Below are 15,930 nucleotides of genomic sequence, written 5' to 3'. Positions count from 1 at the left end.
AAATAACAGCGTAGTGCTACGTCAACAATGCGATCGTATCTTGGACACAACCTCTTATATTTTTTTTGTCGTGTAAAAACACCCACGAAATTTCGCTAATAACCACGTTTTTTCCCGTTGATAAAATTTTTTATCTGATTCTCAAGGACTAAATAGGTTTGAAAATTATCAAAAGATCCACGTTTCCGGAAAGCTTTAAATGCATTCGATGTTTCAACATAAAGATTAGATCACTGGCCATCCCACCATGGATTGGGAGGCATTCGACGAAGGTTGGAACCTGGAGTGAGTTTCATTTGAGCGCGAACTGCGCTGCCATAGATCAAACAAGAAAGGAAGCTATACTCATCCAATGGAGCTAAGCCATCTCTGGAATTGATGGCTAGAGCAATCGCGCCCCATCGGTGATAGAAACTGTGATCACTACCGTTGGGATCCGGGAGTACATTTCACTTGCAATCTAACGATAATGAATTCGAGCAAAGCGAGAGGTGGAGAACGCTTGGTTTAGCAGGAGGTTTAGGTACACGTGTTGTTTCTCCAGTGTTCAAATGATCATATTTTAACTGTTACAATGATCATATTTCAACAATGAAACGGTTATCGTCGTAGGAAGGAGTGAGCACAGCACAGTAGAAAGGAGTAACCACAGCTCTCGTAGATCAATACAAGCTGATAATACGGAGGCCTTTGTCTCTTTTTTTCTTTCTGTATTATAGTGACTTTTAACACTTTGGCTGGTTCATCACTTTACTTCCATTTCGGGAGAATGTCGGGAGTGAGAATTGAACTCGTGATCTTTACTGTTAGAGGTACGGATGTTATGTTCGATCGCCTCACTCCCCTGATCTTTGCATGACAAGCAACAGCTTCAATCTCTCCAATAGATGGAATGTCAATTCTAAAAAAAGAGTGGCAATTATTGATCCCCGATAGCACCCCTCCGTATTGGTTATCACGATTCATGCGTATAACATTGAAATCGTGGGGAGTCATCATTTTGAGAAACAAAAACATGTTTCTGACAGAGTAAAATTGAAGTTATGAATTAAAAATTTGAATGTATCCAATTTAGGGATAATACTGCGGCGACTCCACTGTAAAAAGTGATATCTCCGACCTTTCTATTTGAATTAGAACATCGGTGAGAGAAATAATCATTACAAGAATAAGTATCAATTGTTGCAAAAGTGTTTTTACTATTGGAAGCATTGCGGTGACAATGGTTCTGATGGTGTCTAAACATTAAAAACGTGAAGATTTTATCCACAATGTCAGGCAACTTTATAAATCCCGATTAGGAAGTTACTAATGACGAGAAAACAGGGATAATTGGGGTTTACTATCAACGAAAAAATATCTCTCAACCGATGATCACTAGGCGAGAGCAAACAAATTATGCCGGTCCGTCGATTGCATCGACTTAGTTTAAAGTGTGAGACAACCGCTAAGTAGCCTTCTCACGCCGCTCGCATTCACGCGATAACAAAATAATCTACACTCTCTACTCTTTCGCATCTTTCTTCTGCGGTTGACACAAGCGCTATCTCACAATTTGCGGCTACCAACACTCAAGTCCCAGACTCGGGAGTGAAAACGTTGGTATAAATCCATTAGTAGTAGCTAGAACAGACACAGTTCGTCGGTGATTCTCGAAGGTGACCCTGCATTTCGGAGAGCTTGAATGCAATTCTCCTAAATTGAGCTTCTGGAGTGTTCTCAAGTTGATTATTAAGCGAAATTCCTGTGGATAAAATGTGCGAACATGGTTCAAAGTGTACCCACAAATATAAGGAGTGGGAGAACAATGAGGAGATTCAAATGTTTCGCGAATACTTGCGTATTCCATCGGTGCATCCAGATGTAAATTACGGTAAAAATAGATTATTAGATAAAAACGAATAACGGCGACATCCTATTCCAGTTGAAGTAATTTTTCAATTTGTGACAGAGCTTGCATTTACTGTTGTAGACGCACTGATCTGTAGCTTTATCTCATGAAATATGTGCACTCAATCAAGATAAGTGCAATCTGTCTCTGTCTGCGCTGTATTCACCTACAAACAATTGATGATGCGCAAAGATAACTCCGAATAACAACATCCTATCTTCAACCCACACAGATGAGTGCGTCGAGTTTTTGACGCGCCAAGCGAACCTCCTAGAGCTGCCAGTGCGCGTGATCGAGGTGAACCCCAGAAAACCGATCGTGATCATAACATGGGAGGGAACGGACCCGGCCGAGAAGTCTATCATTCTCAACTCCCACATGGATGTGGTTCCGGTGTACCCGGAGCGCTGGTCTCACCCTCCGTTCGGGGCCGACATGGACCACACGGGGAAGATCTACGCTCGGGGTGCCCAGGATATGAAGTGCGTCGGAATGCAGTTTTTGGGAGCGATCCGAGCGTTGAAACGGGAGGGCGTCAGCTTAAAGCGAACGATCCACGCAACATTCGTGCCGGACGAAGAGATCGGTGGTAAGCTCGGAATGAAGGAATTCGTCCACCAGGAAGGCTTCCAGCAGTTGAACTGTGGGTTCGCGATAGATGAGGGTATTGCTGGACCAGGCGAGGAATATCCGCTATTCTACGGAGAACGGAGTGTGTGGCGTAAGTTGAGATGGCTTAGGTAGATGCGGGTGTTGCTTCTAGTTTTCGAATTTTTACAGACGTTTTGTTCCACATTTCCGGAACACCTGGCCACGGTTCGTTGCTGCTGAAGGGAACTGCAGGACAGAAGGCTCGATATATAATCGACAAACTGATGGATATGCGAGAAAGAGAGGTGAAAAAATTGGAGGATAATCCAGAACTGACCATAGGAGACGTAACGACTGTCAATATAACAATGATGTCGGTAAGTAATTTAGCTTCAAGTATTTCACACTTTTGGAAGGCATACCGATGCACCGTTTTGTAGGGAGGCGTTCAAAGCAACGTGGTTCCACCAGAGCTGATGGTCTGCTTCGACGTTCGCCTTGCGGTGGATGTCAAGCATTTGGAGTTTGAGAATCAACTTCTCGACTGGTGCGTTGAAGCCGGTGGCGACATCGAGCTGGAGTACGACCAAAAGAGCCCTTTCGTAAAACCGACCACTCTCGATGGATCCAATCGCTATTGGGTTGCCTTCAGAGACGCACTGGACGAGATGGGTATCAAGGTGAAGCCTCAAATTTTTCCTGGAGGAACCGACAGCCGATATATCCGAGGTGTTGGAATCCCTGCAATCGGATTCTCCCCCATGAACAACACCCCGGTGCTACTACATGATCACGATGAGTTCCTCCATGCGGATACCTACTTGAAGGGGATTGAAATCTACAAAAAGATTATTGCCAATGTAGCCAATGCCTAACTGCAGTGATACGATGATGGTGGTCCCACCTCATAACCCTACGAAGGTTTGAGCTGGACTATTTATCTTTAAGATAATATTAAGTTTTAACAATAGACACGAAAAACCAGTATGCAATTAAACGGACCGGTTCTGTTGCGGACATAAATTGACTATCAAGAGAACACCGAAATAGGCGAAAACTGAGGAAAATAATAATCCCAAGGCATGTCAAGAAAATTTTCAACCCGGGAAGATCCTTAACTGATCGGAAATCTAACCTGATAGTTTAAAGTTTCCACTAGAAACACTAGAACTCCGGAAAAATAGTTTTTGAGCCTCGATATTCTCTTTCCACTTTGCTAACACCAGATTCAGAGCGGTCTTATTTCGTGAGGCTCACTGTTCGATTCAATAAATTGATTAATCAGTTGAACACAGTTCACAAAACAACTGTTGAGCTTTTCTGCTATTACTTTTTTATTATTTATTTATTATTCGAAACCATCCGACAATAAGTCTTAATGGTAAAAAAAAGGAACTTAGATTGGGAAAAGCCACCTTGAGCAAACGTTAAATTCGAACTCAAAGCGGCATAAAAACCCAATATCTTTTCACAATGGTATACAAAATAAAATGACATAAAAACTAGGCGAATAACAATTATGACAATACTATACTACGCATACATTTCACAGTTGCACACAAAATATTCTAAAAGGACAATAAATTTCCACGGCGATTATATTCTAACGCCATCTGACGAATAGGTTCTTGAAGACCAGAATTAGTGCGATGCGCATCAACCCGTAGCAAATGTTGGTTCCGTCGAGGCCGAAGAGGGCAGTACAGCTGAAGTCACGACAGAACAGCAGGGCAATCAAAGCATCCCGATAGGATTTTATGGACGGTCTTAACGGTAATATCCTTGCGTCGCTGCTCGAGAGGAGCTATGCCAACTAGCTGACAAAGATCCTCATAAGGTGGCAAATTATCATAATTTCTCCAAGGCAGCATGCGGCAAATTCTACGAATGAAGCACTTTTGTATCCTTTCAATTCGAAGTATCCAGTACTCATAATGCGGATTCCAAACAACACAGCTTGTCTCAAGGATGGAACGAACTAATGAGCAATAGAGAGTTCGTAAAGTGCCAGGATCGCAAAATTCTCTACCGATTCGAAAGATTGTTCCGAGCTGACGGTACGCTTTATTGATGATGAATGTATAATGTTGTCTAAACCTGAGAGTCTAAACGACACTGGGCTGTCCAAAACAACACCTAGGTCCGTCACGTTATCACTTCGCTGGAGTGACGAGCCATTAATGCTGTAATCGAAAACTATTGGTTGTTTTTTTCGGGTAAAACTGATAACAGTGCATTTCTGAATGCTGATTGTCATATGATTAAAGCTGCACCATTCCGCAAATAAATCAATCAAGCTTTGTGTAATAGTTTTATATTCGACCACTTGGTTCAAACCCACTAGCGGGCTTGATATCAGAAACAAACAACTGTTCTCGATCATTCCAATGTATTGTTTATATAACACTTAAAAGGACTAATAAAGTGGAACGGAGTGAGTGAGAAGATGACAGCCAAACTCTGAAGTTCTGATTTATAATTTGAAAGAAAATTAAAGTGGCGACGAGGATAAAAGTGGAAAGTGAAAGTGAAAGTGAAATTTGGTAGCAGTGTTTCATCTTGTCACCAGAGTTTGGGGTAAGAGTTGTTTTTTTTTGTTCCTGCCTATATTGTTTGCGCTGCCCATATTGTTTGCGGTGCCGGCATAGTGATTTTATTAAAGTTTTATTCAGCCCTATAGCCATTTTTTGTTGTTGCTTAATTCGACGGACATTGTGTTCTGTAATTTTATTGTTTTCTGACAATTCAATCAGTTCCTTTGGAAGATTAATTTTGTTTTGTCTTTCGATTTTATCAGGCAAAATTTGTCGATTGAGCGATTTGTTGATGGTTGCTGTTTGTGCTCCTGTGGTTGCTGGTATCTGCTGCTGTTGCTGGTTTTTGCTGCTTTTGCTGAGTGTTTTTGCCTGCCCGAGCCAGATTTTGGTCGGTCGATTTGATTCTCTTTGATTGAACAACAGAAAATAAGGTACGTGCACCCATTTTTGGTCAATGATAAAAATAAAAGAAGTTCCCTTAATTTATTATCAATTTTTTGGAAACACATATATTTAGAAGCATTAATATTCAGACGTTTTGGTTTTTGCACTCATTGTTATTCATTTTATTGTACTATCAGATTAACAATGCCGCTAATAGGCTCCATTGAAGCGTATATTCCTGGTTCAACCAGTTTCGCGCAATATGTTGAGCAAATCGAATGGATCTTTAAGATTAATAAAATACCAGTGGAGGAGAAAATTGCATATTTCCTTGCGCTGTGTGGAAGAGAAACATTCAGTGAGCTAAAGCTATTACATCCAGGTGTAGATTTATCTACTCTGACTTATGAGGCCATTATTGATTCGTTAAAGCGACGGTTTGACAAGGCAGATACAGATATGTTTCAGAGATACAAATTTTATATTATGATGCAGGGAGAATCTGAAACAGCAGAAGATTTTATTCTTAAAGTAAAATTACAAGCAGAAAGCTGCGAGTTTGGTGCGTTTAAGGAAACTGCCATTAGAGATAAATTGTGGTTCTGCTGTTAGCGTTATTGACGAACAGGAATATAATAGTCGATTTGGACATATAATGCTGGAATCATACAACAATCGCCTTGCCGTTGTGGATGGAGCTAAATTGGAAGTTTTAGGAAGCATTTTGGTATCTGTAAGCATAAATGGAATTAGTGAGCACAATATGGAATTGGTGGTTTTGAAAAATAATAAGAAATTGCGCAGAATTACTCCACTTTTTGGCAGAAAATGGCTCGATTTGTTCTTCCCGGAATGGCGTACGCCATTTTCTTGTGCGAGGATAAATCAGATCTCGGAGAGGGAGATTGAAAGTACAGTGGAAAATGTGAAGAGTAAGTTTAATCACATTTTCAAAAATAGCTTGATCCTATAGTTGGGTTTGAAGGAGACTTAATTCTGAAGGAAGATAGACCTGTTTTCAAGAAAGCCTATCAAGTTCCCTTGAGGCTCAGACAAAAAGTTATTGAACATCTTGAACTTTTAGAAAGAGATGGAGTGATTAAGCCTATAGAGGCAAGTGAGTGGGCTTCGCCTGTTGTGGTTATTGTAAAAAAAGATCAAGGAATTCGTTTGGTAATTGATTGCAAGGTTTCAATCAACAAGATGATCGTATCTAATACTTATCCTTTGCCAAATGCTCAGGATCTTTTTGCTTCTTTGGCGGGTGCTAAGGTTTTCTGTTCATTAGACCTTGCTGGAGCATATACTCAGTTGAAGTTATCAGAAAAATCGCAGAAATTTATGGTAATCAATACTCTTAAAGGTCTCTACACTTATACAAGACTACCACAAGGTGCATCATCCAGCGCTTCGATTTTTCAAAAGGTTATGGATCAAATTTTGAATGGTTTACCTTTAGTATTTTGTTATTTAGACGACGTTTTAATTACCGGGATTGACTATGAAGACTGTAAAAAAAATCTTTATTTGGTTTTAGACCGTCTTTCTAAAGCTAACATAAAAGTGAATCTAACAAAATGCAATTTTTTTGTAAAATCATTGCCTTACCTGGGACACATTATTTCAGATAAAGGATTAATGCCATGTCCGCAAAAGGTAGAAACTATTCGTGCAGCGAAACCACCACGAAACGTTTCAGAATTAAAGGCATTTTTGGGACTTTTGAACTTTTACGGAAAGTTCATCCCCCATTTGTCATCCCGTTTGAGTTGTCTTTACAGATTACTGCAAAAGGAAGTTCAGTTTTATTGGTCTAGCGAATGTCAGAAAGTCTTTGATGAATGCAAGAATTACCTTTTGAATGAAAATCTCTTAGAATTTTTTGATCCAAGAAAACCTGTAGTAGTGGTTTCTGATGCCTCCAGTTATGGTATCGGTGGTGTTATCGCTCATGTGGTTAATGGTATAGAGAAACCAATTTCGTTTGCATCATTTTCTCTTAATAATGCCCAACGCAAGTATCCCATATTACATCTGGAAGCTTTAGCAGTGGTAACCACTATAAAAAAATTTCATAAGTTTCTCTATGGCCAGAAATTTACAGTTTACACTGACCATAAGCCACTCATTGGCATTTTTGGTAAAGAAGGTCGTAATTCAATGTATGTTACCAGATTACAACGCTATGTTATGGAACTTTCAATATATGACTTCGACATAGTTTATCGACCGTCTACAAAAATGGGGAATGCCGATTTTTGTTCGAGATTCCCGCTATCGGACGAAATTCCTCAGTCATTATTTCCAACAAAAAGTATTTTTAATTATTGTTGACAGCTATAGTAAATGGTTAGAATTGGACATAATGCCACAAGGAACCGATTGCAAAAAAGTTCTAAAGAGATTTACAACATTATTTGCACGGTTTGGGTTACCGGATGTGGTTGTTACCGACGGAGGACCTCCTTTCAATTCATCCTCATTCATCAAGTTTCTAGAGAATCAAGGTATAAAGGTTTTGAAGAGCCCTCCGTATAACCCGCAAAGCAACGGACAGGCTGAGAGGATGGTGCGACTAATCAAGGAAGTATTTTAAAAATACTTACTAGACCCACGGATGCAAAAGATGGACACAGAGGAAAAAGTTAACAATTTCCTCTTTAATTACCGTAATACTTGTTTGGGTAATGGTCAATTTCCTTCAGAGCGAGTTTTCACTTTTAAACCAAAAACAGATTTGGATCTCATTAACCCTAAAAAACACTACAAAAAACAATTGACTAATTCACAGCATGATGAAACATACCTTAAAGATCGAACTAATATCTCAGTGCATGATCCTTTTATAAAACTGACACCAGGTGATCCTGTATATTATAAAAACCACAACCCTACTGATATGCGTAGGTGGTTGAGAGCAAAATTTATTAAGCGGCTATCTACAAATATTTTCCAGGTTTCACTCGGCGGTCGATTGTTTTCCGCCCATCGACATCAATTACGTTTGGTGGAAGAGCCTTTTGATCGAAAGTCTACAAGAATTTTATTCGATCAGATCTCACCAGAGTGCCTAGTGAACCAAGATACCGAAAATGATTATCAACAACAGCAGGCAATTCAAAGCGACGAAGAAGATTTTTACGGGTTTGTATCGGACTCCAATTTGTTCGATGCAGCCGTTCGATCCAGCTCAACTAGTGTTCCAAACAGCCCAGTTGAAATCGAACATTCTGAACATAGCCGACAGGAAAGAAAATCCGGAACGCGAAAGCGTAGACACCCTCAGACGTCTCCATTAAGACGATCGAAACGAAGTAAGATCAGTAGTAAACGTAGTGAGTTTGTTTATTTTTGAATATATTAATACTATTGAAATAAGTGATTGTTCTGAGACATCAACGAATTAAGCATAACATTGTAGTATTTTACATTTGAATTTAATCATTCTATCAGAATCTTAAGGGAGGAGAATTGTAATAGTTTTATATTCGACCACTTGGTTCAAACCCACTAGCGGGCTTGATATCAGAAACAAACAACTGTTCTCGATCATTCCAATGTATTGTTTATATAACACTTAAAAGGACTAATAAAGTGGAACGGAGTGAGTGAGAAGATGACAGCCAAACTCTGAAGTTCTGATTTATAATTTGAAAGAAAATTAAACTTTGAAGTCTCAAACAGTCTCTGGTGGACTCAATTGGCAGATAAATTTTCACGTCGTCAGCGTAGCATAACCTTGTTCCATGAGGCAATAGTCGGGTGATGTCGTTAACGAACAGCGAGAATAGCAAAGGTCCTAAAATGCTACCTTGCGGTACTCCGGAACCATTCTGGAACCACCTCGATTGGGAGGAACCCACTCTCACGGAAATTTTGCGACCGCGTAGATATGTGCTTAGCCACGAAAGCAAACTAGATGATGCTCCTCATTTGTTGAGTTTGGCAAGCAAAATTTCATGATCAACACGATCAAATGCCGCTTTCAGATCGGTATAAATAGTGTCGATCTGATTACCCTGTTCCATAGTACGCAAGCATAGCGATGTAAATTCCAATAAATTTGTTGAAACTGATCGACCAGGGTAAAACCCATGTTGTGCAGTAGAAATGTAGCTTTTCACCCGAAACAGTAAATGATCATAAACAATGGCCTCAAGCACCTTAGAGCAAGCGCACAGGGAAGTGATTCCACGATAGTTCTCCACACTATGCTTATCTCCTTTTGACGTAGGATTACGTCTTTCGGGAACATATTGAGGTACAAATTGAAAAACGAATATCGATCGCATCGTGAAAAATGTCCAATTTCAAACGCTTATTGCTCAGTCATTTCATGACGGATTGATGAGATTTTTACACCAAAACATTGCGGCACTCTATAACAAGTTTTCACCTTGAATAAAATAATATATATCATGTAATTAACTATCGAACAATTGAAAAATCTCAACCCCTATCCAAACGGTACTGATTGGTCGAAATTGACGTCATTTCTTTTTCGCCTGCTTCGCTTCTTTCGTTCCCCGATAAGTCAAATATTTGCATGGCGAGCGAGTGGGGGGCGCCTATTTCTCACATACCAACTGATATAAAAGGACGGTAGCATTTTTGGATTTCTCATTCTCGTTCAACGCTCAGATCGGCAAACATCTGGGCTTCTAGTGTGCAGTGCTCTACAAATCAACCAACACCATACGGTGCGGCAAAGGAGAGGAAGCCATCGGCAACCAACGGTGGATGCGGTGCGGCAAAGGGAGCAAAGAAGAGGAAGCAGCGGCGAGCATCGAATTAAATCTAGTGTGCATTGCTGGTGCGCTTCTCTTCACATCAACAATTTGATGCGGCAAAGGAGGCAGAGGAGCGAAGTGCATTGCAACGCATCGTATCACACCCGCTATCCGTCGTTTAGCTCGCTCGCAAACCGATGCACAGAAGCCGATGGCGCCAAAGTCATGGAAACATCAGCGAATCCGTAAAAGCTACCGCTCCCGAAACTTAACTGCTACATCCGACTGAAACGCAGCAGATTCCGTACAACCCAATAAATCGTTCCAGTCCTTCTCAGGACTATCAATTTGTTTTGAAACAAAAGAGTTTATTTTACTGTTTTCCTCTTACCACAAAAACTATATAAAACTATGATCAAAAATACTGTTTATTTTTACATTTTCTACTAACAACTAACATGGAAGGTATCACGTCAGAAACATACGTTTCATCAACCACCTTTTACTGGATTTGGCAAAAGAAGCGAAGGACATATGCATGCATGTATATAACGGAACGCTCCAGTCATACACAACCCGTTAGGGACGAATGACCTTTGGGTTAAAGTCCCTTCAAAAACAAGAACGAACGATACACAGCCCGTATCAGACAAATGCATGAAGGAATTCTATAAAATAATATTTTTGCGGTGCCTTTGCGCCATCTACACGGGCGAGTAGCACCAAAATGCAAAGCAAAAATTGTCGAAGTTCGTGACATCTGGTAGCAATATTTTTCTTCTTTTGAATTATAGAGACTTTAAACTTTACGTTCATTCGTCTCTAGCCCTGAGAAGGGCCCTTGCGAAGAAAACTAGTTCATACTCCTAACCTGATCCTAACGTAATCCTACGTCAACTATGCGGTCGTGTCTCAGACACAACCCTCCTGTGACTTTTTTAAACACAGGGAACATAAATGATGATTTCCAACTTTCAGGAAACTTGTTCTTTCGTAAAGATATGTTGAATATTGTAGCGATCGGAGATTTTAGTGTTTCACAACATTTTCTCAATAAAGCAGCAGGAATACCATCAGGCCCAGGACAATAAGATTGTTTCAATTTGGAAACCGCACAAGCAACATCCTCTGCAACAACGGAAAGAGTTCCGACTGAAAATCCGTCGCTAGCAACGTAACGCAAAGCATTATCAGGTGGTATTGATTCCATGCTGAATACACTCAAAAAGTATTCCGCAAACAAAGCACATTTACTACTGGTGGAAGACGCCACTTCATCATTTAGGAACATAGTCGACGGCAAGCCATTCTCATTGCGTTTATTATTAACAAATCGCCAAAAATGCTTAGGGTTGCCATGAATATTACGTTCTGTGTTACGCACATAGTTAAAGTATAGCACTTTGTTGAGGGTTTTATATTTCCGACTAGCCAATTTGAAAAGGTGACAATTGTAAGCACTTCTGATTGAATGATAAGCGCGAAGGCAAGCATTTTTGCGGCGTTTTAGACGGCTAAGTTCCTGATTTCCCCATACAGGTTTACGGCGTGGACGAACCCGAGGGACATGTCGAAAGATTAATTCTTGAATCATAGCGGTGAAGTTATCAACTACATCATCAGCATCAGAACAGCTCGTCAAAAATGTCCAATCAGCATTGTAAAGGTCAGTATTAATTGCATCATAATCGCCTCGCCGAAAGTCAAACGCATTGGGATCAAATTCGTCGTTAAATAAAGCACCGATAGGCTTGTCGTATCTAACCATGAGGGGGGGGATGATGAGAGTCAATATTGCACAGCACATCAAGTGCCGTTGTCACTGAGCAAGCTAGTAGAGCACTATGATTGATACTTGTTCTGAATGTTCTTCTGAACCTTCGAATGTTATGGACCGCGATAAACAATTTTGACGTGGGACTACGTCTAACCGGAATATATGGAGGGTAAAATGAAAACCTAAACACAGAACATGCAGGAAAAAATTAAAGATTTCGAATGCTTATAGCTCGAACATTTCGTACTGGATAGGAGAGATGTTTGCATCACTTGATAGGGAATATTTCTACGAATCTATCGCAACTAACAAAATGTTGTTTTTCATTAGATAAACAATTGAATAACTGTAAAATATTAGGCGTTATCTAAACGCCCTAACTGCATCGTTTTGATTGGCCCGATTTACGGTTTCCCTAACACAGCCATCAAAACCAAGCAGCCTTGGGGAAATCGGCATTGCAAATACATGAAAGTAGGGGGACTTTTGTTCTCATCGAAAAATGTTCCCTAACACAGACTTTAAAACTAAGCAGCGAAATCGGCATTGCAAACACACGAAAGAGCCTAGAGCCGAATGAACTGAAAAGTTTAAACCCTCTTAAAGCCAAAAAGAAGAAAAAGAACACACGAAAGTAGGGGGAGCTTTTGTTCCCTCCGAAATGTGTTCCCTAATAGAGATTTCTAAACCAAGGTGCCTGGAGAAATCGGTATTTCAAATTCATGCAAGTCGGGGGTATTTTCGTTCCGACTGGAATGTGTTTCCCTAACACAGACTTCATATCCATGAAGCGTGGGGAAATCGGCATTGCGAATTCATACAAATCGGGGGTATTTTTGTTCCGATTCAAATGTGTTTCCCTAACACAGACTTCAAAACCGAGGTTTCTGGGGAAATCGGCTCTGCAAATAAATGCAAACTGCGAGTACTTTTGTCCTCGCTTGCCTTTGTGCAGAGTGGAATATGTCTGTCCTAACATGATCTTCTAAACTTAGGAACCTGGGAAAATCGTGCAGACACTAGAAGCGAATGAACTTCCCAGTTTCAAGCAAATTCGAGATTCGAGAAGTATGTACACTTTTGGGATGTAAACTTCAGAGGGAAATGTAAAATAAAATAATAGTTTGATAATTTTTTTTGGTCTTTATTGGAAAGATTTTCAGCCTTAGGCTGGTTCATCAAACGTTTGATAATTCTTCCGTACATATATTTTGTTCTAGTCATCATACCAAACGTAAAAGGTCCGTCATTAAATTTACTTGCAACGAAGAACAATCAATCACAATAAATGAATTGACTTTACACGGCATTTGTTCATTTTTTTCACTCACAGAGCAAATATATTGAACTCAATTGAATTTGGAAACTGTTTCATTCAATCAAGAATTTAATCAATACAAACGAATGATTGCTAAGCTACGGTAGGTCCACGTCAACCTTGCGGTTATATCATAGATATAACCCACTCATTTTTTTACTGTTGAGTAAGCCTCTTAATATTTTTCATAACTGCTTGCTGTTATTCTGATGTTGATCGATTTTCCTCTGAGTATATTCACAACTAGTCTTTTTCAAGGCTTGCGAATACCTGTTCCGCGCGGAGGTACACCTACTCCAATCGTTCAATATGTTTCTCGCGACTAGGTGAGACATTTTGCATATTTGCTCCAGCATTTGTCTTAACTTTATTTTCTTCACGCTTGCTCTGTTCATTCTCGATATAAACAAAAATTGGCTCATGATCCATTATTTTGAATTTGGCCTCTACCAAAGAATGAACTGTACGACACTAGTAAATGAAGTCCGATTGAGCTGATATTTTGCATAGGGTAGTTTTTCGTGGGAATAAACATTTTGGCTGCTGGAGGAAACATTCAGCCCTATTCAGCAGGGCCTGACAATTTCACTTCAATTAGCACATCGTCACTCAATAATGTGTCTATCGCTTCTCAGAACAGAACCAGAACCATTCAGGCTAAAAATATATCTATTCTCTTTTCACGCACAATAAGAAAAATATCTCGTCTCTTTCGTACATATTCCTTTCATTTCACGTTGATTCCTTTCATTCTGCAAACAAAAGCAACGTTAGAAATCGTCACTTGGAAATTAATTTGAAGCATCCATGTATTCTGGCAGTTTGTATAGAAATGAATGTTTCCTTGTTGCATTCGAAACTTATTCACTGAAACTAATGACAACGGTGCAGTGAGGGTTGTGTGGTATGCCTGCAGGAGTAATTTTTTACCGGCGCTAGTTGTCAGTGTTAAATTAGTGATGAAACGGATAGTAGTTTGGTCGGATACTGGATACCGGTCAGCTTCGAGTCCGGATAGCCGAGTATTCGACAGCCCGATGTTTGTGTTTGTGCACGTGTATTTGTGTGGGTGTTTGTGTATGTTCGCGCGTTTTTTGGGTGTTCGTGTGCGTGTGTGCGCGTGCGTTTGGGCCTGTTTTTTTTTTGCTTGCATGCAGGTGTGCGCTTTTTTTATGCGCGGGCATGTGTAGGCGTGTTTGCGCGCATTTGTGCGTGTTTGTGTGCGCGTGTGTACGTGCGTTTGCGCGTGTTTTTTTCTTGCTTGTGTGCAGGTGTGCGCGTTTTTTTGTGCATGGGCATGTGTGGGTGTGTGTGCGTACGTGTGCACGTATTTGTGCGTATTTGTGTGCGTGTGTGTGTGCTTGATTCTTTTTTTCCGTGCGTGCGTCTGTGCGCGTGTACGTTTGTGCGCGTGTATGTGCTTGTGTGTGCGCGTTTGTGCGCACCTGTGCGTCCATTTGTATGTTTGTTTGCGCTCGCATTTTTGTGCACATGTTTGTGCATGTTTGCGCGTGTGTGTGCGTGTTTGTGCACCCAATGGTATGTGTGTGCGCGTGCTTCCGGCGTTGTGTATGCGTTTGTGCGTGCGCTCCCAATTCTGCGTGGGCACGCTGAAAGCGCAGACCTAGTCGAAAATCGCGTAATTTCGAGCAAATCGCATTAAAAAATCGCGTAATTTTGAGCGTATAGCGTAAAAAATATCACGCAAAAAACGCATAAAAAAGAATCCAGCGTACTTGCAAATAACATGCTTCTTCGTAACATGGAATACATGTTTGATACAGGAAATATAATAAAATGAAGACAGCTCAAATCGGATTATTCTTTTCACCCTTAGAGAGGGTGAAAAACAGAAAGTGGGTTATATCTATGGTATAACCGCAATGGTGACGTAGGACTATCGTTGATTAAGTGATCCTTTGTTTGAAGTTGAATCTGAATCCATTCTGAATGAATGGATAAATGAATATTTGGGGGACTTCGAAAACAAGAGCGTTACGTTAGAGGTACAAGGTTTTATGAATCCAATGTTGGATACGAAAATATCCTACTGATGTGGAAGAATAATCTTCAGAAGCTATCCTGTTAATTGCGATTGATTGAAAAATCACAAAACCAAATGTATTTGGTCACAGTTTTACATGGATAGAAAACATTCAAATAAACTCTTTCACATGAATGTAATTTTAAATTCCCAGAGGAACTGACAGATTATTTTCCGGATCTTTCTCGATGCTGAATGGCATACAAACGGAAAGAATTCCGCGCGTGTGTGTGGGTGTGTGTAGCGGCTGCTTCGAGATCTTCCCGGGGAACCGTTTGTGGCATCACTCTCCTCCTGATGGATTCATGTCTGGCCTAAGGTGCACAAACAGGCTCTTGGTGACACCGTTCATCCGCGCTTTCATGATATACGAAGAGCTTCACCACAACAGCGACAACATGCTCCAATCGCTTTTCAATTAGAACTGAGTGGATTTCCGAGCGGCGCTCGCTTATATACCGATTGGTGATTTCAATAGCCTGTTTTGAAAGCAATTTTAAGACTATTGAAACAAGTTTTTGGATCAAAAAGTAACAAGTATAGAACGCGTAGACATTTTATCTTTCGAATGAAGTGTTTATCATACCATTTCGTTCAGTTGTTTAGGAGCTATTAACGCTCAAAATCTCGGTCTCCGGCGTAACGCTTTCGTTTTCGA

At 40.3% G+C, this 15,930-nt stretch overlaps 1 protein-coding gene across 1 annotated transcript; it reads left to right on the top strand.

Moving 5' to 3' along the window:
- The first annotated feature begins 1,575 nt into the window (after positions 1-1,575).
- On the top strand, positions 1,576-3,789 carry LOC129773166 (aminoacylase-1A-like). Its single transcript, XM_055776744.1, has 4 exons — positions 1,576-1,873; positions 2,124-2,612; positions 2,672-2,859; positions 2,923-3,789. Exons 1-4 carry the CDS (start codon positions 1,756-1,758, stop codon positions 3,355-3,357), a joined length of 1,230 nt encoding a protein of 409 aa, XP_055632719.1. The 5' UTR covers positions 1,576-1,755; the 3' UTR covers positions 3,358-3,789.
- Positions 3,790-15,930: the final 12,141 nt, after the last annotated feature.

This window comes from Toxorhynchites rutilus, chromosome 1 (genome assembly GCF_029784135.1).
Source record: "Toxorhynchites rutilus septentrionalis strain SRP chromosome 1, ASM2978413v1, whole genome shotgun sequence".
NCBI lineage: Eukaryota > Metazoa > Arthropoda > Insecta > Diptera > Culicidae > Toxorhynchites > Toxorhynchites rutilus.
This window is presented reverse-complemented; position numbering and strand designations above follow the sequence as displayed.